The 27,236-nt window shown below is 38.4% G+C and overlaps 2 protein-coding genes across 3 annotated transcripts in view; one reads left to right on the top strand and one right to left on the bottom strand.

The window, feature by feature from the left end:
* Positions 1–18,380, bottom strand: part of LOC121371750 (NADP-dependent malic enzyme-like) — a 49,463-nt gene extending 31,083 nt beyond the window's left edge. The window contains exons 1-3 of the mRNA XM_041497876.1: positions 18,227–18,380; positions 1,444–1,564; positions 773–1,056 (exon numbers count right to left, since the gene is read on the bottom strand). Of these exons, the coding sequence (XP_041353810.1) occupies positions 773–1,056; positions 1,444–1,564; positions 18,227–18,288 (467 nt within the window). The 5' untranslated portion in view covers positions 18,289–18,380. The remainder of the gene's footprint in view (positions 1–772; positions 1,057–1,443; positions 1,565–18,226) is intronic.
* Positions 18,381–21,772: 3,392 nt separating this feature from the next.
* The window catches only part of LOC121371749 (centrosomal protein of 85 kDa-like), a 29,493-nt gene continuing 24,029 nt past the window's right edge, over positions 21,773–27,236 (top strand). The window contains exons 1-2 of one of the 2 annotated variants that reach the window (XM_041497875.1): positions 21,817–21,883; positions 24,188–24,257. The gene's annotated coding sequence lies outside the window, so the exon portion shown is untranslated. Of the gene's footprint in view, positions 21,884–24,187; positions 24,258–27,236 lie in introns of both variants that reach the window. The other variant, XM_041497874.1, reaches the window with a different exon arrangement.

Here is a 27,236-nt window from a genome sequence, read left to right as displayed (position 1 = left end):
CCTAGTGCCGAGACCTCGACTAATTTACATCTAATTTGCAAAGTTATCAAATTCTTAAAGTATGTGATCTGAAAAATATCACATACTTTGATTGCACTGAAAATGTAAGATATTTTATTTATTTATTTATTTTTATATATATATATATATATATATATATATATATATATATATATATATATATATATATATATATATATATATATAGATAGAGAGATAGAGATAGACAGATAGACAGATAGAGATCTATATCTCTCTGTATCTGTATCTGTATCTGTATCTGTATCTGTATCTGTATGTGTATCTGTATGTGTATCTATGTATGTGTTCCAGATTAAAAATGTTGGCCAGTATCCCAGTTGGATGCTGACATTTGACCAATATATATATACACAAAATAATAAAATTCCAGGACTTTCCACAGGGTTAATTAATTTTCCAGGAGTTTTAAGCACTTGCCAGGATGAAAATAAAATGTAAGCACTTTCCAGGGTTTTTCCAGGATGCATGCTTACCCTGTTAACATCATACTCCCCTATACAATTCTGTAATGTGTTCCATAACAAGTTATTTTTATTAAGTAGACAACACTATGGGCCAATATTTAAGCAGCTTGTTTTTTTGCAAACACAGGTGTTTAAGTATTTTAAATATATGTAGTTACACACATGTAAGACTAAAAACTGACTTTGTAAATTCAGCCCGATATGTCTGCTGCCAAATAAGCAATGTAGACAAATACTGCTATCCACCGATACTACTAACTGCTCACCGTGGTCTCCTGAAGACAATCCCATACTCCTGGCACGCCTGGCCCACTGTGGGTGTGTAGACGATAGGCATCATCAACTCCACATGCTCAACCAGCACTCGGTAAAAGAGCCGTTCGTTCCTGTCCTGGAGCGCCTTCAGGTAGATGTAGCGGTCAAGGTCATTGCTCCGTTTGTGGAAGTTGGTCATTGCCCGTACCACTTGATCATCCTGGTGACGAATAGCTGGAGGAATCAGGCCATGGATGCCCATCAACTGACGCTCTTTCAGTGTGAAGGCTGTTCCCTGAAAAGCAATATTTCAGTTACTGTGCATCCTTTTTTTCATTTTCATTTGGGGACTAAAACATTTCATACTATCTATATAAAAAAAAAAGAAGTAGGCACCATCTGGCTTCTAGATGAAAAAGTTAACGTAGAGGGCTGATAAATATATTATATTTCTATAGGTATGCATCTACTTAAGCAATTTAATGTGCTTTTAATGAAATTAATGTTCAATCTACATATAATTTGTTGAGGGGGGAGAGATGGTACAGACATATGCCAGAAAACAGGTTCCAAATAAGAAACAGGATACACTTCAGACTATTATTTTGATTTTAGATGTCAATGAAACACTTCTTGCACTCATGATCTGAGATGTATACTGAAAAGTACTTGCAATGATTACCTTGTTAAGTTTTGGATTTCGGAGAATGTCAATGCCTCGAATTCTTGAGTGATTAATAAGATCTTTGGTGACATGTTTTTTCTTTGCTAAACACTGTCCCGATGTGTGGTACGCTGGCACTCTGTCAAATAAAATTATAATAATCAAACAGTTGCACATAACAAAAAGGCAAATATTACTTAAGGGGTTGGTTAGAATTACTGACTTATGAATGTACAAACTCAGAGCGATCACTTTTTAAAAACATATTGATAAAGGTAACTCTCACAAAATCAACATTTTTGGAGTATGCTTTTAGGATGGGAGACCTTTGTATGCTTCAGAAACTAGACAGCCCCTATTGTCTTTTTATTAGCATGTTTTTTTTCATTTACATTGTGGAATACTTATACAAATAATAATAAAAGGCAAATAAAACAATTTTAATAAACACAAATTTTGCTATCATTGGATATGTCCACCCGATTTGTGAGACAACATACAAGTTTAAAGGTGGTTTTACAAATGTACAATATCTGTGTCCATCAACTGTTACATGCAAAAACCATTAAACTTATTGTACCCTTTCCATAAGCCCATCACATCATCCAATATTTTTTTTGGTAGATGACCTGGAATTCCCGACAATCACACCATTTACCAACACAATTCTGAAGAAATTAATAACTTGTACAAAACATTGCATGACAGATGACAAATAAAGGATGACAAATGACAGATGTTATACATATGGAAAAACCACCTTTAAAGCATTTGTATTTTAATACAATGTATACCTAAACAGTCCTGAGACAATATCTGTACGCCTTAATGGCTAATGTGCACTTTTATGTGATGTACATGTATCGTGAGGAAAGGAACATTTAACAACACCTCGGCACATTTTAAACTACGGTTAAATGTTGTCTAATATATTGTTATTTCAACACTTTGTTGACAGAGAAGGAAGGAAATTTTTATTTAACGACGCACTCAACACATTTTATTTACGGTTATATGGCATCGGAATTGTTGACGGAAAAAGAAAAACTGCTGCTGCCACATGGTTATTGCACTTTACATTTAGACAGGATAGTACACACCAAATTATTTGATGTATCAATCACACATATCAGCTATCTGGACTGCATGTCCAGGGCACTCAGTGAATAATTGGTGGTTAATGAGAGGGAGGTCAGTGTAATGGCCTTACATATCTCCACTGAGTCATAGAACCTCAGTCTGGGTGGGAGATAGATCTGGGATTCGAACCCAGTGCCCCCCAGCCTCAAGTCTACCGACTTTACAACAATGCCACTGAGGCCGGTTTATGGGGTAGCATTGTTGATTAAAAAACTTTCTACAAGCTAACCATAAACTGTTGGTTAATCATACAGCCCAAGTCCAAATGATTTTACATGCCCATATACATTGGTGTTTAGGCATGTCCACTCTGTTCCTGTCTCTGGTATGACCAGTGACTTGAACTGACAAATTATTATCAGAGGTATCCAAGATTTATTGGCAAGGTCCTATGTCTGATGGGATTAGGAAAATTAGTTCAATTTAATTAAAACTGAAATGTTGTTTAAATGCAATGCACCAAGTGCTGTCAAATTAATTTATGACAACAGATATAATTACAAAAATATTTACACATCAAACTGGGAAGAGATAGTACCACTTGTTTTTGGGATGGGACACAAAGTCAAGATGATAAATGTTGTTCCCAAAATACCTATACAAACAATAAGCATTCCCAAATTAATTACGACCATGCTGACAGTCATCCTAATATTAGTATGATAGTCCTGATTCTGAAATGTACACGGTCACTATTCTCAACATCTTTAATCATACATGTACCTCAAATTAGTTTTAAATTACAAGAATGTTTTTAATATGCAATCAGACTGATTAATATACATTTTGCTGTATTGTCAATCATTTTGCATATATATCAAAATTCCTTAATATTTTTGTCACATACTTAAAAAACCCAAACCCAGAAATATAATTTAAACAGTTGTCTGTAAAAAGTAACTTCAAACACTGAAATTCCTTTCATGCTGGGCACGATCATACCTTCAAAGATTACACACAACTAGATGCACCCAGCAGTGTATATTTACATTTCCTTCAATTAAGTAAATACTATGTAGTGTGTTTTGTTTGAATATCCTCTTTTACCCACTAGGTAGTGCAAAGAGTTTTGTATAATACTTTTATGTTGTAATATAAGAAGTACCAGTCACATAAAACTAAAGTAAACAGAAACTGAACACAGTCTATTTACCCTAGACTCTTAAGCTCTGACCTTTATTGAAGTATTCTAACCAATGGCTAGGTTGTTCCAAAAATAAAAATGATGTTGGAATTTAAAAGCTCACAAATTTCAGAATATTTGGATTCCACATATTATATTGTTTAATGCAATCATATTTATTAAAATGATTTAGTTCTTTAAAATACTCATCAAAACAAAAATCGGTAGATTCCTAATTTATAGCTGTAATCAACTTTCATTGGTGTCAGTCTGTGTACTGCATTTTAAAAACATGAAAATAATTATGCATTGATTAGGCAGAATTTGCTATATAGTATATAATTAGTAAGAAAACAATAATATAGTCAGGTTAAAAAATTAAAACCAAAAAGAATAATAATACTGGAAACAGTATAATGATTTACATATAGCAAGGTAACAATGATAGCTAACCAGTCAACAATTTTCTGGACAATTTAAGTTTCATTATACATGTGCATACTACAGATTATTAGGAAATACACCAATACATTATGATTTTGGTGGAATCAGTTTAATCAGTAATAATTATGTAGTTAGTGGAAAAGACACACAAAAAATAATACTAAAAGTAAATATTAATGACAATAAAGCACTTGTTCTGGATTAAAATAGGTACCGGTACCTATTCAAGCTTTCTGCCAGAAAATAATTTGAATGTATGTAATAAAATCAATAAGACAATACAAAATGTTATCTCCTTTCATTTTCAGTAAGCTTGAACAAAAGATTTTAAAGAATATTTATTAAAATATGATATTTAATGACAAGGTATGCAATGTCGGTTAATGTCCCTTGTCTGAACTGATACCCTAGGTATTAGGTATTGTTATAAATCAATTTTCATTGCCGATAACATTAACATGTTCTAATAAAATTGATATAATGTCATTGTCAATATTAATAATGTTGCTAGATTGGTGTATTTACAGGCCGGTGGAATTTTCTTTTGTTTAATACCTGCTAAAATTGGCCCGCAGATACTATAACTGTGTGTGTGTGTGTGTTTCACGCATGCGTGCGTACTGATGCAAAAAATGTGTGAATGAATTAAAACTTAATGTTGTGTTGTATAACATACATTTTAAATTAGTGAGTAAACCGTATAAAGCAGTTTGTACATAAATAAGCATTTGTGAATTTAAAAAGATAGGTAAGTATACCATGAGAGGTATGGGGTGATAATTTTACTTAATCATAAATGTATTACATACTTGAATAGAATATAATTATCACTAGAAACCATTTGGGATATTTTATGTACTATATTTTTTTTAATCTGACAAAAATATTCAAACAATATATAAACTCAAATTCACAAAGTTTATTGCAATTACAAAGTCTGAAAATTATATGAAAGTTGCACAGACAATTTTGAATGTACAATTAAGTGGAATCATATCTTAATTAAAACAAACAAAAATTATTGCGGAAAAAAAAATATGAAAATCTCATTTCGATCCAAAGAAGCATACGCTAATCTCGGAAGTCAACATCATAGAACTAAAAACTGAGTCACCCGATGGGCTAGTGGGTTTTGATATTGATTTGACCGGTAGTTTTTTGTTAAAGTTTCGGGTGAGCTGGCGAGGGCAATTCCGCAGCCCTGTATTTACAATTTAATATTGAATGATTAAACATTAAAACTTTTAGAACTAAATTACAAATTATAATTCAATTCTCGCATTGACTTTCTAATACAGAGAAGTTTATCATTGCTTGAATCCAAGACAGCAATCAGCAAATAAACACAATACGGTTGTATGCCATTTACTGTCCTGTGCCCTTTCAGGCTGTGATACTGCTGCTATGATATACAGGGTTACAAAACACATGAAATTATCCTGGAAGCATTTAAACTTATTAAATTTGGGGACTTAGATTTTTATTTTAAATGTCCATTGTTTGATAATATATGAAAACAGCAAGAATAAGATATTTTAATTACATTTGGTGTGTTTACATTGGGATAATTAAAACAAGTTGAATATATAACGTTATTATTCAAAGTTGTTTGCGCTTTTCCCTGGGTTTTTTATTACATTTCAGGTTCATGATTTATATTACCACAATGCAAAGTGACATTATTTATTACTTAAAAACAATTACTTACGGTAGGTACATCTGCTAGAACTTCTCTCTAAATAATAAATGTAGCCTACTATCAAAAGCTACCGTAACACATATTTAATAAGGTACATACGGTACATGTTTGGTTTAACATTTATAGCAATAAAAAAAATTAAATCATAAACAGTGACATTGTCTTGACGAAATCAGGTTCTGGATGACTTGGGTGTCTTTTTAATCTCTCCCTCCAGCCAGTGCACCAGTGCAGCCAGTGCTATCCTGTCTATGGGATGGTGCATATAAAAGATGCCTTGCTGCTAATCGAAAAGAATAGCCCATGAAGTGGCGACAGCGGGTTTCCTCTCAATATCTGTGTGGTCCTTAAGCATATGTCCGACTCCATATAACCGTAAATAAAATGTGTTGAGTGAGTCATTAAATAAAACATTTCTTTCTTTTTCATCTAGTGATCAATTGTTTCTCCTACAGCCTCAATGATATGTGCATACACGTTATAAAACTATATATATATACACACACACACATATATCAGTCGTGGATTCAGGCAGGGGCCTAGGGACAAGTTTAGCCTATGTATTGTGTTTCTTTGTGAACTTGTTTTACAGTCAGTATATTAGATGCCATATCTAATAACATTTTTCTATTTGTGACGGTCATTTGGGGTAATTTTTTATTTGACTATCAATCTACTACAAAGCTGTGGCAATAAATACTGTATACATTAAACACATTAAAGGAGTTTGAAATATATTTGGTATATTTCATCATTTTGGCAGCCATTTTGAATGTTGAGCATAATAGCGGCCACTTTGGATTTTGAAAATTATTTTATTGAACTGGCCATCCTTGAATCAATATAAATCAATGCAAAAAGTATCCAAATCGACCAACATTTACATATACAGTCAGACCTCGTTACGACGGCCACGTTTGTCCCTGGGTCACTTCGTTGTTATACCACTGGCTAGAATGAGAAATAGCCCAATGGTCCCACCGACGGGGATGGATCACAGACCATCATTAAATACTAAGTATTATTAATCAAAGCACATTAACAGTCAATCTAATCGATTGGTACCTACTTCGTTTACGAAATGTCATAAAACTAGTAGACTTGATTGTTCGAAATTAATCCTTTAAAGGGACATTTCCGAGTTTGCTGCAATTTTAAAGATGTTATCGACTAACCGAGACTTTTTAATGATTGTAATTACATATCAAATATATTTTTCTGCATAAAATATTAGTGGCTGTATATTAAATGTGTTTCTGACCGTTCTAATATTTGTACTAGGTTAAATTTCATTTTATTTCCTAACATATGGTTTTTTTTCGTACGTACGAAATTATTTGAAGACAAACTCCAGTTTAGGCTTCTTACAAATATTAAGATGACCAGAAACACATTGAATATACAGACACTGATATTCTAAACAAGTTAATATATTTAATATGTAAGTTTAATCGTTGAAATATTTTATTAGTTGGAAACATCTTACAATGCAGCAAACTCGGGAATGTCCTTTTAATAGTGTTTTCCCTAGCTTGTTTTAGCATGGTGCAGCACCATGCCTCATTAGTCTAGCACCATCTTGCCTTAATCAGCACCATGCTGCCCTGAGATTAAACAAGCCTTTTTCACTAATTAATCCTAAAATTGCCTTTATAAAACACCCAAAAATATATTATTAATTAATAAAATATGCTTTTTATATCTTTTGCCATTCATTTATTAAAGCAAGCACATAAATTACATTAATGTTTAGTTCGATTAATTTTTTTGTTTTTTCTAATGCCCCCAAAATGGTGAAAATGCCCCAAAAGTCTACCATGCCTTACCTAATTTCTAGGGAAATCACTATTTAATTGAATGACGAAAGGCGTATGTTCAAAAGCAATACACATCTACAGTTAGCTGACAACAGTAACTCAGACATCATGTGACACTGTCGGCTCACGACAAGATCAAGGATGCCAAATGGCTGTGTGTACTGCCAACATCTGTGATTGAGTAATTTCATTGTAAAGAGGTGTTTAAAGACGTTGGGTACACGTTTGTTCCTAATTTGTTGGAAGATGTGAATTCCAGTGTAATGAACAGAATAACATTGGTGTATGTTTGTTCCCGACAATTTGTGGTCGATGGTGTAAATGTTGTTGTAACGACGGTCGTTGTAACGAGGTCTGACTGTATTATAGTTAGTTTTCATGTTGACCATACAGCAAAAAAATTGGGTGGTCAGACTTTACCAAAAATCTGGTTGGACACACTTTATCAAAAATCATATTACTTGGAAAAGATCCATTTGGAATCAACTTCAAACATTAAGTAAACACTTTTCCAAAAGAGACCAAATCAAATACTGACTACTGGGCAAGTGAAAAACACTGTGAGAATTTCGCAGAGAGGCATTATATTTAACAACAATTTTTTTATTTTTTTTATTTCTTTATATATGAATAATACAAAGAACATGGCACATTTTAAAACATAAGTAAGAAATTTTCAGTCGCTTGTCATCCTACAGTACATCCAACAGGAAACGCCTTTTTCATGCTAAGTAATTTACTACAAGTTATTTATTTCTGAACTGATCTAAATTGGACAAAAAAAATTAATTTTTTGTTATTTCCAAAACCAAACTGAATGTATTTACAATTTTTTTTTTTTAGGATGGGACGGTCTATAGGTTGTGATCCTATGATATGATATATTTGGCAAAAGGTACTTATTATTTCTTTCATCTTTTGAAACTTAAAATTAATATTTTGTCCAGAATTATGAAAAATAACAAAATACCAACCTGTAAACAATGTTGTCCGTTTGTTATAGAAATTTGACAGGGGTCATGGTTAGTAGACCAGTTTTTATTTTAATGTGGTGAAGCATTGTAATAATATAGCTAATTTTGAATTTGAATGATGTCAGTATTCCAATGACGTCACTTTGAATCACCTTACAATAACCATACACTGAGTACATGACGTTTCAGTTTTAAGAATGCTGGAAAAATTCAAATGCAAACTTACCATTGAAAAATTTTTGTTTGAACATTACTAATGCATCTGAATGTGTTTGAAGAAAATCTTGTGATTAAAAAATTGTACCTTTTATGAAATATGGATTTCAAGTGAAATTACGGTAAGATATGCCATATTTAGAAAATTTGTTTCTAATTTTCATTATTATTCATACTTACCTAGTGCTAGCACAACAAATATGCTATTCAACCTGAGTCATACCTACACACTGCAGAATTCTCTCCCTTGCCGGATATGCGCAATGCTATCCTTGCACGGGCTACCTGTAACTTCATTCTCGGTTCAAAGTCCACCCACCGAGGGAAAGCCTCATAGGGGTGGGTGGGAGGTATAGTTTGTTGTGCTAGCACTAGGTAAGTATGAATAATAATGAAAATTAGAAACAAATTTTCTAATAGTCTTATTCAACTTACTGTGCTAGCACAACAAATATGCTATAACGGACGTGCAATGACACCGTTAGAGCACGTGAATTCAACATTAATGGGAGGAGGTAAGAAAATAGAGGACTTACCCGTACCCAAAAAGCTCCTTTGAAGTAATGACATGGAGATAGGACGAACCACGACATACGGTAACAAGGAGTCAAAAAACTTTTGGGAATAAAAAGGGGCTTCCCAAAAGAAAAACTCATCCCCATGAAAAGGAGGAAAAACATCTCCCCAGGGAGAGGAAACGGTAGACAACACTACAAAAAACCCCATCCCTCAGAAAAGAGTGGAGTGTTAAACATGTCCGAAGTGTGAAACGATGGCAGTCGGACGGAAAAGAGGTCGACCCCTTTCCGTTGCCCTGCGCACAGACACGACGTGTTGAGCCGCAATGACTGTCTGGATCCTACGCGTACCGTCAGGACCAACCGCCATATCCCGGAAATAGAAACGGTCAAAAGTGTGCCGTCCTTTCCAAACCCCTGCATTCATGACCTTTATAATATCTAAAGAGTCATGAAAATTCAGGGAAGCAGAAATGGCTCGGATCTCATGTGGTTTAACAGAGAAATTCCGTAACACATGATCACCCGCCATCTCATATGCTAGCTTGATGGTAGCTGCTATCCATCGAGACAAAGCATTTTTTGTGACATCACCCGGCCTAATGGTATAAGAAATAAACAATCTCTTTTTACCCTGCCGCCGGTTTTTCGTACGCTGCAAATAATACTTCAATGCTCTCACCGGGCAAAGAAGTCTATCCGAGTTATCAGATGACAGTGTACGAGATAAACTGTGAATGACAGTAGGTGGAAACTCTTCCCCTGGAGACTGGTTTTTAGCAACAAAGATAGGGTCGGTACGTAAAGTGACAGACCCGTCCGAATTGTAATCAACCAAGTCATGCAAAAAAGCATGTATCTCACTGATCCGACGACAAGCTGCCAGTGAAACCAGAAACAGAGTCTTCCACGTCAAGGCACGAAGACTAGCAAACCTCAACGGCTCATAAGGCGCACCCTTAAGAGCATGTAACACCAGAAAGACATTCCATTTCGGAATAATGGAAGGTCGTTCAACCGTGGATTGTAATGATTTAAGTAAATCATGCAACACCAAGTTGGTAGAAAAGTCACGACATCCACACTGTTTAAGAGTAGTGAAAATCGCAGCTCTGTGACTTTTCACTGTCGTGACTTTGTTTCCTTTCTTGGACCAACGCCAGAAAGTACTCCGCTAAATCGTTGACAGTAGGCGATAAGGGATCGAAATCCCGTGCGTTCGCCCAACGAACCCACATACGCCAGTGACACTGATAAACCGACTCGGTAGATTTGCGCTTTGCTGAAGAGACGAGATGCGCAATTCTTGTCGAAAAACCTCTGCGTCGCAAGGAAGCCCTGATAACCTCCACGCGTGAAACCGGAAGACCTCCGGCTTCGGATGCCACACCGTCTGACTCAGTCGCTGGCTGAGTAGATCGGACAACACTGGTAATCGGAACGGGACTGCCACTAACAGTGACAGGAGCTGTGGAAACCAGGGCTGCGCCACCCACAGAGGAGCTATCAACGTCACGTGACAAGGTTCCTGGACCACTTTGGTCAACACCTTGCCGAGTAAGACAGGAGGAGGGAAGGCATAAAAATCCAGTCCCGTCCAATCCATACTTAACGCGTCGTACTCCAACGCCAATGTGTCCGGTACCGGGGACACGAACACCGGCAATTGGTTGTTCAACCGTGTGGCAAACATGTCCACCTGTGGACTGCCCCACACCCGAAGAACCGCTGCGACCACCCCTTTGTTCAACATCCACTCCGTCTGAACAGGGGTATGTCGACTGAGGGCATCTGCTAACACATTCACCGATGAAGGAATGTGTTTCGCCCACAGAGTGGTCCCTAGTTGGTCGCAGAATTCCAAAATCGCAAGAGCTTTGCGACCCAAAGTCTCCGATTTGGTTCCACCCCAACGATTGAGATATGCCACTACCGACGTATTGTCGCATCTCAACAGAATTCGACGGTGTCGAAGAACACACCGGAAATGAAGACAGGCACGATGCACTGCCTCCATCTCCAAACAGTTGATATGAAGCTTCCTCTCGGAGAGATTCCATACCCCTGAAATGTGTTGATCCAACAGATGCGCCCCGTACCCGTGCAGCGACGCATCCGTGAACAGGATCAGATCTGGAGCAGGGGGGTGCAACGGAACCGATAGGGACATGCACTTGTCCGACAGGCACTCCTGTATCGGATGAGTGAACCATGGGCCCAGAGGCACTATCGTGTCCCAATTGTGACCGTCCCACCGTGGGGACAAATGCCACTGGAGTGGTCGTTTGAATCGTCTGAACCGCACGATCAATGAGGCCAGAGATTCGAGGTGGCCCAACACCACGTGGAGAGATCGTACCGTAGTACTTTGCTCCCCCATCAAACGTCGCGCCGACGTTTGGAAATTGTGGATACGCGCATCGGTGGGACGAACCGACGCTACCACAAGATCGAAGACCACTCCGAGATATGTGAAAATCTGAGCCGGCGTTAACTCCGATTTCACCCAATTGGGAATAAAACCCAATTGGAGGATCGTGTCCAAAACCAACCCGACATTGGTCTGACACTCCTGTTGCGACGAAGCTGGGATCAACCAATCGTCCAGATAGGTATGCATTCGAACCCCTAACAAATGAACATGACCTACCACCGCTTTTACCACACGTGTAAAAGCATGGGGACTCGTCGCCAAACCGAACGGGAGCACACGAAACTCGTACGCTTTCCCGTCGAACAGGAAGCGCAGAAACTTCCAAAACGCCTTGTGCACCGGGACATGGAGGTATGCGTCTTTCAGATCGATCGACACAGCCCACTCCCCAATTTGAAGCAGGTTCCGGACCGAATGAACCGTTTCCATTTTCATGGAAGGAACATCGACGTAGACGTTCAGTGGCTTCAAATTTAGGATTGGTCTCCATTCCCCATTTTTCTTCCGGGCGAAGAAAAGATGAGAATAAAATCCCGGAGTGTCCAGACTGACTCTCTGGATGGCCCCTTTGTCGAGAAACTCGGCAATCATACTCTCCACTAAAACGCGCCGATCCGCGGACGGTAACGGCGGCATTCTCGGAGTGGAAGTAAGAGGGGGGCTCGAAGAAAAGGGTATTTTGTAACCGTGTCGAACGACCGACAGAACCCAGGGGTCGAGACCAGGCAGCTTGCACCAATTTCGAAGGAAATGGCGGAGCCTGCCCCCCACGGGTATGGTTGCTAACGGTACCTCCGAAAGCAACTGCCGATCGTTCACGTACCCTCACCCCAACCGCTTACCACCCGTAGGCGCAACGCCTTTGGTGGACTGAGAACGGAACGCAGTACGACGTTTGCGTCCTCGCTTAGCGGAAGACGGGTTGTTACCTGGTTGCCTCCTAGTGTCAGGAACCCTAGGGATCTGATCCGACTGTAAAAAAGCAGCCTTTTTTACAGGAGGAGGCTTGAACCCCGAAAACGTGGACCGACGTTTACCAGAGGTTGAGGGTCGAGTGTTCGGGACTGGTCGCGACAAATCCTTGTCTAGGACAATATTAAAATCGGGACCGAAAAGTAAATTTTCCCGTACCGAACGTGTACGAAAAAACGTCTTCGCAACGTTTGACGCACTCAAACCCGCCAGGTAATGGTCACGCCGTAACAAAAGACTGTTCGCAAACAATCGGCCAGATAACTGAGCGATATGCTTAGAGGCTTTTGACGCAGCCTCCAAACAGCCTTTCGCCATCGCGGGAAGGCTCTCGACAGCCTTATCCAAGCCAAATAGGAACGTACCTAAATGGTTATTAACCTGGAACATCGACTTAGCCAGCCGTTCGAACGATTCCAGATCCGCGATTGGCAATGACACATGCGGCGATGGGGAACAAGCGGCTCGGACACTAGCGGGAACGACCGCCGGATGTTCGAGAAAATCCGCCCCCAACGTCTCATAGGAGTCGGCACGAAAAATGCGCGCTCCCGTTAGGATTTTCCCCGTAGGCAGTGCCGTTGGGTACTCATCAACACCCACTCCCAGGATACGATCACTGCCAGTGATCAACACATCAATGTCACAAAGTGAACTGTGCGCCTCCTGTGCAAGTGGTAAACCCGACTCCTCACGAGGAGTGACCAAATTCAAAGAACGGTTCCCGAAGGAGACACCCTTGAATGTAGGCTGGGCCTCAACCTGAGGTATAGCGTCCCCGCATACCTGTCGGACCTGGTCCCTGACAAAAGCCAGAACCGCCGGATAATCGCACTCCTCCTCTACCTCCGAACCGAAGTGAGAGAGAGCTGGGTCAGCGACAGAATCCGGTCCAACCGACGCTTCCTCTGAAGCCAGGTCACTGTCCACTGGATCCCGAAGATCGATATGGACTCCTCCCCCTAATCGAGACGCCCCTGGGGCAGCGTCTCCCGAGACGGAAACAATAGGAACCGAACGACAATCCCTAACTGCATCGTCAAACTGCTGTCGAGACGCAGTTTCTGCTGGTTTTGGCGGAAAACCAGGGGGGGGGGGGGGGGGGAATGGGAGCCGCACCCGTCGGTCCCGTCTGCGAAAGCAATGATCCCAACTGAGGCGAAGCGTTCAAAAATTCCACAAAACTCCGAAACAACGTTTCCTGAAAACCTAACGGTCGTTCCTGCGCCAAGTGCGGAACGGTCGGAGTTTGCGGCCACAGAGTACCCCCAACCGAGGGGTATCTGCGCGAACCTCGTCCTCTATCGAGTAAAGTCGAAGAGGTAGGGACCAAAGACGGTGCAAACTGTGAGGAGATGTCCGTTGCTACCGAAGTCACCGGACCCTTGGGGTAAACATATGCAAACGGAGGACCCAAACGGGATGAGTCCTCCACCCAACGGTAAACATCGGTCGGGATGCCATCAGAGACGGATCCCGGCATCGGAACAACTGGCTCAGTTCGAAGCAAACTGGCAGAACTCTCCTCGGGCCTTGAGAATGCTGAGGTGCCGAAGCGACTGTCAGCAATCGAAGGCAAAGTCGGGGCCACCTGCTCTGCGGACGAAGCAGTGGACCTATGCACAACGGAGTGCATGTGCTCGGTAACCGATGAAGTCGTCAAAACCGGTGCCGCGACGACTCCACCCTGCCCCCCTTCTGTTTGTAAAGGTAACCGTAACGACGATGGCGACGCCCGCGACGAAGCCACACAAACAGAGGAAGGCGCCGTCACTAACGAAGACGGCTCACGTACCACGGTCACAATAGGAGCCCGGGGGGGCGCTCCCGAAGTATCTGTAACTGTACTCGTAACACGGACCGAAGAAGAAACACCCTTGTGTTTCCCCCCTTTCCGGACACTTTTCGAAGTGTCTACAGACTTATGGGACCTACCCACTAAGTCCGACTTGCCGACTACTGCCGAAGCAGACGACAAGATTTTGCTGGTACCCGAAACCTGAGTCTGCGAACCGAACCGACCCCACTGGTCAGGAGACCACGTGGCGCAGATCTCACACTGACGGTCTTGAGAACAAGACCGACAGTCCGGACACAACACGTGTGTGTCTTTACGTCGTAAAAGAAATGGACAACCATCTCGCGCACAAACTTTCCGTGCGCTAGCTGTCAACGAACTCGCGTCGGACATGGTAAATTCAACACAGAATTCCCAACTACCAACCGTATGTCAAGTTCAACCAAAAAAACAAACACAAAATTACAAGTAAAGAAAACTTTTTGCCAAAGCTTAACAGGTGTTAACAGGTGGACTGCAGAATTGAGAATGAAGTTACAGGTAGCCCGTGCAAGGATAGCATTGCGCATATCCGGCAAGGGAGAGAATTCTGCAGTGTGTAGGTATGACTCAGGTTGAATAGCATATTTGTTGTGCTAGCACAGTAAGTTGAATAAGACTATTATTGTGTACGAATCCAAAACAAGGGTGCGAAAAGTGACTGTCGTCAACCTTAGATATATATATACTAAAACGCAAAAGAAACGCAGGTCCTGAAAATGCGAAAGAATTGCACTTTGTAAAGCAGTATCTTTGGTGGAATTGAACCTCAACTGTGTTAAAGGACATGGCACACACCCACACCGCAGTCCCACCTGCGTGTCAATTTCATTACCTGTGTGACGTCACGAATTCTCAAAACACGTTGTTTGCACCTGCTGGATCATCCGTATCATGAATCCAGTGCAAACACACTCATTGAAATGCTTATAAAGCCTACACACCTGGATTTAATCGCATAAATTCAATTTGAGTAGTGACAGACAACAGAATCACATTTTAAAAATGCCGCGACTGACGCAACTCCAGCGAGGGATGGCCATCGGGATGTTGCAAGCCGGACAGACCCGTACTGCTGTAGCCAGACAATTGGGATGTCATGTTTCGACAATCGCACGCCTTTCTCAACGTCACCAAATCACTGGATCTGTGAACGATCGACCACGCACCGGCCGCCCGAGGGTGACAACCGCAGCCCTAGACCGGTACATCCGGGTGACCCACCTTAGGAATCGGATGCTGCCAGCAGCTAACACCGCTCACCAGGTGCGTGGTCCACGTGGTCCAGTGTCCGCCGATACCGTCCGACGCCGTCTGAGGGCAGCAGGACTCCGTAACCGCCGTCCTTATGTGGGACCAATATTGACCCCTCGGCACCGCCAACAACGTCAACAGTGGGCGCAACAACATCAAAGATGGCGACGTGGCCAGTGGCAACAAGTTCTGTTTACTGATGAGAGCCGTTACAATCTTTCCAACGCTGATGGCCGAATCCGAGTATGGCGACGTCGACATGAACGTTACTCCGACTGCTGCGTTCTGCAGGCCGACCGATGGGGCGGGGGTAGTGTGATGGTGTGGGGTGGGTTCTCATTCAACCACAGAACACAACTTCATGTGTTTCAGACAACGCGTTAATGCCGCTGTGTACCAAAATGACGTCATCAACAATCACGTCGTTCCCTTCTTTGCCGCTCACCCACGTGTGCGCTTGCTGCAGCAAGACAATGCCAGGCCGCACACTGCCAGGGCAACACAGGCGTTGCTGGCTCAGCACAACATCCCAACGTTGCCGTGGCCAGTCTTATCACCGGACATGGCGCCTATCGAACACGTCTGGGATGAAATCGGACGTCGCCTTCAGGCTCGCGGACAACCTCAGAATATGCAGGCGCTGGAGGCAGCATTGGTCCATGAATGGAACTCACTCCCTCAGGCATTCTTTCAACGGCTTGTCAACTCAATGAGGAGACGTTGCACTGCCTGTTTGAATGCCCAGGGTGGTCACACGCGATACTGACTTTGACAATGCTACAGGTCGTCTCTTTCACATTTTTAACATGGACCCCCACCCTACTTTATGACATGAAACAATAGCCAAAAAGGAATTCAATCAAAAATTTCCAACACCAATGTGTGCCGAATTGGTGTAGCTCCAAAATAAATGTTGAAATCTTCATTTCGTTTTGTTTTTTTAATATTTTATATCCAATTTAATGAGAACCTGCGTTTCTTTTGCGTTTTAGTATAGATATGATTTTAGGTGGCAAACCTTTTACAATAGGCCAGGTCTATTTTTCAAAAAGAAAAAGAGGGTTTTGCCCCTTGGGTATGATAAAATTTATTTATTTTTTAGCCGATTGTTTTCTAAATTGCACACAAAAATACTGGGGGTTTTGGGGTTTTTTTTAAAAGAAATATATACCATCGACGTCCCAAACTGCGTTCACCTAACAACAAAAACACGAATACGATATTTACGGAAGTATTATTATACGTGAAACAAAATAGATTGTAATCATTTAACGTAAAAAATCAACAATTTGGATGTAAAACAAATCCATTCTAGTAAACAAAAGTGAAACACCCTACAGTAAACAGGAAAAAATGCAACGTTTCTAACTGCGTTCAGGCGCATGCGTTTGCAAAAAGTATCGTAATGTGTATGTGCAGTTCATCATTTTCCATTTTTAAGACAACTACATAAAAAAATAATATGTTTCTTAATTATGCACAGTTGCCAAACACTTAATTTAATTCAATTTGTCAAGCGTTCTGGTCTGGTCCGTGTTTTATAAACACACACCGCTCACACTTGATGTCAATACTGATAGGCATTACGTCCATACCTGCGCATAGTTTGTGAAATAAATTTTTTTTAATTAATTGATTTTAAATTAACAAAATTTATATACTCAAAATTATTTATAACTGTTATGAATGGATTATGAATACTATTACTACAATAGAGGCACAAAAATGTAGCATACCTTTTGCAAATCGAATATAATAATTGAAAACAAATTCTAACAACTGGGGTCTTAAAAATCGTAAAAATTAAATTCTTTGGCCTTGTTGATCTGGTATGAGGTCATGTGACACGCACCATGTCATGTGGATCCGATATCGGTAATTTTAAGGAATAAATAAAAACGACTTAGTAAAATTAATGGTTTTAGGGGTTTATAAAGTTTTGTATTTAGATACTTACTTTTCTCAACTTTATTGTTTATAAAAATGTTCCTGAACTGTGAAGAAAAACCTCATAAATGAACGACATGCCGATGACAACAAATCGGATGTTGATTGCGCGAACCGTGCACGAGAAAACAAAGTGAACGGAATTTGAGTCATAACGCAGTTAGGGACGTTGACGATATATATATATTTTTAAATTCCAAAACACTTTTACTTTTCTTGTTGTGTCAAATAAAACTTAAATTATTAGCAAAAAACATTGTTCATGGAGGCAGGGAAGGACTGTCAGTGTCACTATGGTCTGTGACTTACAAGACTAAACTGTATATAAGTGCCCTTGAAAGTTGAAAGCCAAGTCAACTGTAAAAGGTTAAAGGGATGAAGCAAAATGTATTTTCAAAGTGCACAATACATCACAACTACCATTACCTTTTCCCTGTAATCAATGGAACTGCCTTTTTGGCCAAATGACGACATAATGACCCAGACATTCTCAGAATTCACATTCAACGAAAATTCACACCGAGTCAGTGCAAGAATTACAGTAACTTTCCTACGTTCAGCCAGCCGTTTTTCGCTAAACGTTTTCAAAGTATTTTGACTGGTTTACGAAATTATTATTCGGTTTTATGTGCATCGTAAACACCAGTCTATGAAAGCATTCGCAAACAAACTGCTGGCTGAACGGTTATCAAGGGAAGTAACTTGTTCATCATTTGATGTCACTAGCTACTCGTCTTGCGTCTTTGTGTTTTGACACTGACACATTATTCAAGTACAAGACATTTTTGTCATTAAAATTGATGATATCTTTAACGTGGACTTTTTTCTTCACATTTCACTATATATCCGTAACTAAAGCTTAGACCTAAACTTTCTTTTGTTTCACGACTGCACTAAAACTTTGATTAAATTAATCATTGGCTATTTGATAGCCAACATGGGATAAACAGAGGATAATAAACGAGTTACCATTTATTATCAATTTTATGTCCCTCGTGAAATAATGTTCAGTTGTCACGAACTTTAGCGAGTGCTAAATGGAAATTATTTCACAAGGGACATAAAATTGATCAATAATAACTGATAACTCGTTTATTATTCAAATTATTATCTCAGCTATTTTTTTCTCTAAAAGCCTTTATTTTCGTATATATGCATGTACATGTATAGAAACGATGTAAACAACTTTACGCACTGTTCTGAATATTAATTGCTATAACTTTGTAATTTAATCACATCCATAATTTTCAAAAACAAGTTTTCTTTATTCTGGTACAAAATCTATAATTAATTTGTTATAAATTGTAAACTGATGGCGAGTATGTTCTGTATTGTGATTGGTTAATATTTTATTTTTAAAAAAACACACCCAAAAAACAAACAAAAACCAACCCATCCCCCCCCCAAAAAACAAAAAAAACAAAACAAAACAAACAAACAAACAAACCAACAACAAAAAACCCCACCCCATTATTTTTGTGTGCAATTTAGAAAACAATCGGCTAAGAAATAAATAACTTGTATTATTACCCATGGGGCAAAACGTTTTTTTTTTCCTTCGAAAAATGGACCCGGCGTGCTATAAAAGGTTTGCCACCTGAAATCATATAAAGCACTTGTTTAGCCTTGTAAATCGCAGACCATTTAAAACCTCTGCCTCCATGCACATTCTTTTTCCGCCAAACAAATAAATCACTACTTTTAGTATGGCCTTTTAATGCAGTAATAGGGCATTATAACGCCGTATTACAGCGTTATAATGCCCTCTTACGGCGTTATAACGCACTATTACTGCATTATAACGCCCTATTTTACGGCATATTAACGCCATAATTTACGGCGTTAATTTACTATAATAGTGTAGGGGCAAATGCAGCTAAAATAGGTCCCGTGGGAATTTCATGTTAATTTTTGGAACCAATCATATTAATAATCATTATTGTATACAGATTCAGAAAAAAATATGGTGCCATTTTTTCTAACGAATATCAAGGTCATTTTGAGGTCACTAAAGGTCACCACTATAAATCTGTTCAAGGCGCTAATTAAAATAATGTGTCACCGTATACTGTCTTTAAAATACTGGCATGTAGTATGTTAAAAGACTATTGTTAGTGACTATTTTTTTAAATGCAGCAAAGGGCCATCATTAACGTACATTTGCCCATTTGGGAAGGGATTTTGGCATTACAAGGGGAAGGGGTACATACGCCAAAATACATTATTTTATTGGTGTAAGATGGATGCGATCAATGCTCCTAATTGTATCCGATGTACTTTTCAGCGTGAAAGATCAACGTTGCCCTCAACGTGTGTGTGTGTGTGTGTGTGTGTGTGTGTGTGTGTGTGTGTAATGATCAAATGTACAAAGCATGTACCTGAGGAGGGGTGATAAAACAATACTTGATTTTGAAAAATAATTACTTTATGGATGGTCTCCAGTTAGTAGTCTGAGAATGCCCTACTACCTATTTTACAGTGGAAAGATTGCACACATCTATATCTATCTATATCTATCTATGCCTAGTCGATGCCCACATTGTACACACTATCAGAAATGTATGTGAACCACTACGTCTGAGTTACACTGAACAGACCCTTTTTGACAGACACTAAATACATGTACCATTTTTTAAAACAGAAACTGCAAATTTGTGGTTAACTTGACCAAATATGATATAACATCTAGTAGTTAGAATATTTCACCCCCACCCCCCCCCCCCCCTTTTCAAATTTCTATATCCGCCCCTAACAACAATAAAACAAATATTTACTGATGTTTTAATGTAGTGGTTTCCTTTCTTTTAACATACTACATGCCAGTATTTTAAAGACAGTATACGGTGACACATTATTTCAATTAGCGCCGTGAACAGATTTATAGTGATGACCTTTAGTGACCTCAGAATGACCTTGATATTCGTTAGAAAAAATGGCACCATATTTTTTTCTGAATCTATATACAATAATGATTAATATCATTGGTTCCAAAAATTAACATGAAATTCCCACGGGACCTATTTTAACGACATATGCCCTTACACTATTATAGCGAATTAACGCCGTAAATTATGGCGTTAATATGCCGTAAAATAGGGCGTTATAATGCAGTAATAGTGCATTATAACGCCGTAAGAGGGCATTATAACGCTGTAATACGGCGTTATAATGCCCTATTACGGCATTAAAACGCCGTACTAAAAGTATTTGTTTGTGGTAGAAAGGTGTGGGTAAACATAATATAAGATTGCAACTTTTTAGTACTGCGTTATAACGCCATATACAGCATTATAATGCCCTATACAGCGTTATAACGCCTTATTTTACGGCATTACAAAGCCCTAAATTAGAGCGTTGTAATGCCGTAAAATAAGGCGTTATAACGCTGTATAGGGCATTATAATGCTGTATATGGCGTTATAACGCCGTACTAAAACGTAAGTTTGTTTGGCGGAAATCAGCCACCATAGGATCGAGATTAACGGCGAGAGTTACAGGTTGCATAGTACCAAAGAAGAGAGTACCGTGTCAAGGTTCGACATTTACGGAGTAAAAGCAGCTGTGGGTGTGATTGGTAGTAATATGTGACATTGATTATTTGTGCAAATACTATTATCCATTGAGAATAAATAAATACACTTTTATTTGTTATACAGTTGTTATGCAGTATATACCAGAGGTTGAAACTAATGCGGGGTACCCCCAAAAATGGAACTGCAATTTTCAGCAAAAATGACGGTTGCTATTAAAAACATAAATTAAATCTCTTAAATGATACGTGACCCCCCATTTTCTTGCAGCTAGATTAGATGTGAGGTGCCACACTTTCTATTGTTGTACTTCCTGGGTGTGTTGAAACGCGGCTTATATCAGTTTTATTAGTAAACGTTAACATTATCGGCAATAGGAATTGATTTGGTCTAATGGAACCTATAGTAACGCGCAAATACCCCCCCCCCCCAACAATGTCCGCCATGATACAGATGGCTGGTCAATATTTTAAAGCGTAACATCATTAAACGATCAGTTGAATGTTCGCCATTTGTTGACATTGGCAGCAAGTTCATTTATTTTGCGTATTCGGTCAGTTTTGTTTAGTGATTACCAGACTCATTAACTCTTAGTTTATTATTGATAATGAATTTATATATTTATTGATACGGTATTTTAATATTTTGTGTTAAATTTTCCTACTTTAACTGTTTTGCTTTTATTTTTTTGTCACCTAACGACAAAAACACGATACGGAAATACTATTCTACATTTTGCAACTAGGATACGTGAAACAAAATAGATTGCTATCAGTTAACGTAAAAAATCAACAATATGGACGTAAAAAAAATCATTTTAGTAAATAAAAGTGAAGCACCCTCCAGTAAACAGAAAAGAGTGCAACGTTTGCAAAAAGTATCGTACTGCGCATGTGCGTTTTTTAATTTTAATTTTTAAGACTACTACATGGAAAAAAAAGAAGTTTATTAACAATACACAGTTGACGAAAACTTTGTTTAGTATTTTTTAAATAGGAAACATTCAGTTTGTCAATCGGGAAAGACTTCCAAACGTTCCAGCATGTATGCTAATACATGTAGTATGTACTATCACTAAGGTCATGTCCCACGCACTGAATGTTAATTCATGTTCCTCTATTTTAAGTCAATTTCTACAAATCATGTGGACCCGATATTGGTAATTTTAAGGAATAAACAAAAATGACTTAGTAAAATTAATGAATGACAACAAATCAGATGTTGATAGTGCAGACCATGCATGAGAAAACAAACTGAACAGAATTAGGGACATTGACGATACCACTACCAGAACCAACAACGTCCCAAACTGCATTCGGCTAATGACAAGAACACAATTAAACCAAAAGAACCCCCAAAATCACATGGACATAACATTCTAGTAAACAAAAAAAGTGTAACACCACCAAATCTGGAAATAAGTGACCAGGCACGGACACTGTCCGGTACAAATTTGTCGTTCACAAACTTAACATTAGCAATCATTTTGTGTCGACCCAAGTGGACAGCGCATCTTTTAATACAAAAATGTAACCAGCAAAACTGAACAGTGGACAAATAATCTAGTGCCATTGTGTTTATTTAATGTAAATTGTACATCTGAAACTGCACGGTCCTGTGGGTAGCAGTCATTATTTACATTGGCCGAATAAACAGGTAGTGTTATGTGTGCAGGCTTTGGGTTAGCTGTCAGTCTATAATTATCAACAGTACCTTAGTTTGTGTTGTGGTTCTTACGAATGTCAATTAAGTGATCATAATTAAATGAAAACAAGTACACATTGTTCAATACATTTATTAGGTGCTTTGTTATTATAAAGTTGGTGACATATAAACTGGCGTCGGTTGGGAGTGTCATCGGTGGCAGTTTGTGCTGGCGGATAAAAATTACTGCCGTTTGGGTCCTGGTTGGAGTTAATGGGCATTTAGTTAGTACCACGTGATGGAACTATATTAAGTCATGCGCATACCCTTTGTTGTTGTATAATATATGTTCTCGCTGCATTTTGCCTCCTTGCGTTCTTTTTTTTCACACTGAAAAACATTGATTAGTCTGTACACTGGACATCAAAGGAAAGAAGCCACATTGTGTACGAAAGTGTAATTTACGAAAAACTTCAGTAGCTTACGGCAATTATCGTAACGGAATTTAACACTATTTTTAACAGCCTCTGTTGTGTCCCATACCAGTATCCATTTGTATGTTTGATATACACAATAACGGTTATATTTTATTTTAACAATGAAAACATTTTATTTTTATAGTTTTGGTAATCTCCGACTGAAAAAACTACTTATTTGGTGCAAAATTTGTCACGTGATCAGAACGGTCATTTTGTGTCCACTAACTCGTGCCTGATATTTTAACCTCAATTGCAGATTTAATTGGTCGTAACTGATGATTTTTACTTAATGTCATTTGTTTATTCAGCAAATCCTTATAAACATATTAGAAACGTTTAATTTTTTTGGTTGGGGGGATATCACCGCTTACAAAAACGGAAGTGGTAGTGTTCAATATTAAAATCATTTATCATTGGTGCCAAATAATATATACACCGCCTTGACAAAAACAAAACTACTTTTTATCAGCTGGCAATATAAATGCGATTGATTTAGATGGAAATAAAAAGAACATAATTTTTTTTATCCCACAGTAGGGGATTGCTTAAAAAAAATTCTTTATTATTTTTCATATATCTTAAAATCTGTATTAAAATAATAATATTTAAACTTTGATCGGTTTAGCAAAACATACCCGTGAATGTCAGACCGACACTCTGTTTTAACTGAACTATGTTTTAACTAACAGTGCACACAAAAATAAGGCAGCTTGTACTTTGTATCAACTTTTCAGTACCAGATACCAAGGAGCAAAATAAGGGATAGGTATTTCCACAAAGTCAACCAACGCACAACGATATACGGTAACCAAACGTTCCTTTTTCTTTGGGTTTTTTTTTCTTTGTTTTTCTTCTTTTTTAAAAATATTTTGGGGGGTGGTTTTTTGTTTTGTTTAAATGGTGGGGTGGGGGGGATGCGCAACCATCCTCCTTTAATTTTCATTCAGCGAGAACACTATATACAATTTAATGTCATCCATAGAACAATTTTCATGTCATATGCATCGAAAACTTGGGCAACTTCATCTCAGAAACACCAGGTTCCATTAAATGTTAGCATATGCTAGTAGTCCATGATTCCATTTATAATAAATTTTTGTTTATTGAAGTTTACTGACATAAATTGAAGAAATTTGACTACATGTACTATACAGAAAAATAACCTTTCAGTCAAGTTTATTTGCTACAAAGGACAGTTTTAAAAAATTGCCGTCGGCATACTCAAAATTGCCGTCATCAGTTTGTTTTTTAATTGCCATGGGTGATAAATTGTTATGTTCGAACCCTGCATTTTTCAATTTGGCTTCATGGAAAGATATCAACTGTATTTCATTTCCAAATGAAATTGCATAATATCAGAAAATCTGACGAAACATCAACTTGTTTGATTATGAACAAAACGCCCAATCCATGTGCCATAATTGATTGTAGTTATTTGCCAATTTATTACTTTTTCTATATTTAATAGTGAACAAAATACAACACAAACTTTTACCTCAATCCAAACCCCAGTAAGCTGAATACCTATCCAAATAAGACTTTTTTTTTCCTTTTGTTTTAATACATATGGCTCAATTTTGCCCATGGGTGTAATTCTGGATGACATCGTTTCTCGTTACCGGCCACAAGATCGCTATTATGCTAATTGAATATTTGGTATTATTATTATGTTTGAAGTGTTAGATAGATTATGTAACTGTTTGTTCACAATCAGAAGATAGAAAATGGCTTAGCTAAAATTTTAGCCACTTGCAAATTTTATTAGCAATTTTTTTTATTATTAGCCAATGGCTAATTTGGCTACCAACAGCACAAACCCTACTTTCCTTAACATGTACGTATGTAATTTAGACATGCTTATTTTTTGGTACACTTAGTTAGACCACAACGTTCCTTCCCATGACAATCTAAACAAATTATCTGCCAAGTCTGATGATTGGTTGAAGTGTTTGTCACGTTTTCACTCCATATGTTACCAACTTGTTCCATTCCCTATGGAAAGGTAGCAAAATATTGCCCTGCATCTCGCTGCTCATATGGGTAATGATTGACCCATCTGCTGTGATATGTAATTCATCCTCACAGATAATGTGGCAATTTGTACATTGATTAATTAATCATCAGCTATTGGATGTCAAACATTTTGTAATTGTGACAGTCATCAGAGGAAACCCGCTACATTTTTCCATGAGCAACAAGAGATCTTTTATATGCACTTTCCAATAGACAAGAGAAAGCACATACCACGACCTTTGACTAGTTGTGGTGCACTGGTTGGAACGAGAAAAAAACTCAGTTGAATGGATCCACTGAGGTGGTTTGATCCTGCAACACTAGCACCTCAGGCGAGCACTCAACCGACTGAGCAGCTCAGCTAAATCCCACCACCTAAAGGGGAGGATGCATCATATATGAGCCTTATGTGTTAAAAAGATGCATACCCGGACCACCAACACATATGGATAGTTTAACAAATGAAAAATGCGTAATTTTAGAGTTGATAAAAAAACTTGATTATTTCCTGCTAACTGGGGGCAGCCATTTTGTTTCATTTTCGTCACGTCCAGTACTCTAGTTTGGGGCGAAATGACGTGAGCTCCTACCAACTCCTGTATGCACAGTGAAAACAAACACAGTAATTTACGACAAGGGGCTTCCCTTTGATCAACCGAACTTGTAAAACAACATAAATGACTTAATAATATAATATACTGTTTAACTAAATATATTTCAATTTGCATTAACAGAATAAAATGGGGTTATAAGTATTTTTCTCTCTTAAAAAAATCCAAAGAAAAAATGCATACTTTGGAGCAAAAACAACTACTCAGAATACCCAAGTGATAAAGTTCTTTTCTTTGGGACTATGTAATTGGTCAGTTCTGTGATTTTAGATGGGAAAGTCTACTTTAAATCAAGAGTTTTATAGAATTATTTATGGCTGATAATGTTCATTACCATTTTAGGGATGGTAGGTTATTTCACCATACCCTGTGATGTTAATAATATTGATACATATTTTTGTATCTAGACGGTGGTTATTAATTGTCTTGTCTGGTTACCAAACAAATATATACCTGCCAATCAGGAATCACAGGTGGAGGCAACTAGACGATAGACCAATTAACTAAGAAAACACTCCGATTATCATTTCAGTATGTAGCTTAATGCATGGACAAAACATGATACAGTTATTTCGACCACTTTGACAATGGTGGTTTATTTTATATTGAAAAATAATACATAGTTATTGCTGGCTTACTGGGATGGATATTATTACAGAACATTATGATGCATACCATCATCACTAAAAAAATCAGCGTTTTATTCTTCAGTTCTAAGACTTAATTCCTGAAGTAGCGCGTTAAGTATTGTGTAACCACTGGCTCGCCAGAGGGTGCATTCACAACGAAGGAACAAAATGGCTGTGCCTGTTACATGTAATAGCTGTCACATTTAACTGTTTTATTAATTAAATATAATAATTTATTACCCATATGGGCTCAAATATACGGGGTAATATTTTTTCAATCTCTGCACAGTGTGCAGATTGCTTCTACAGCCACTGATTGGCTGGCTTTAACATCACGACGTTTGGTTGGTTGCTTTGCCATGGCCGGAACTTCACTTTCATTCATATAATTTTTTCATTCATGAGTCAGATTACACATACGTTATACGATCTACAAAGATTTACAAAAACAAATGGACTCGTAAACATGAAATGGTATATTTTCATAAGCAGCGGCTTTAATAATATATAAAAATAATTATTTTCAAATG

Source organism: Gigantopelta aegis, chromosome 4 (assembly GCF_016097555.1).
Source record: "Gigantopelta aegis isolate Gae_Host chromosome 4, Gae_host_genome, whole genome shotgun sequence".
Taxonomy (NCBI): domain Eukaryota; kingdom Metazoa; phylum Mollusca; class Gastropoda; order Neomphalida; family Peltospiridae; genus Gigantopelta; species Gigantopelta aegis.
Note: the sequence above shows the minus strand (reverse complement) of the source record. Positions and strands in the feature narration are given on the sequence as shown.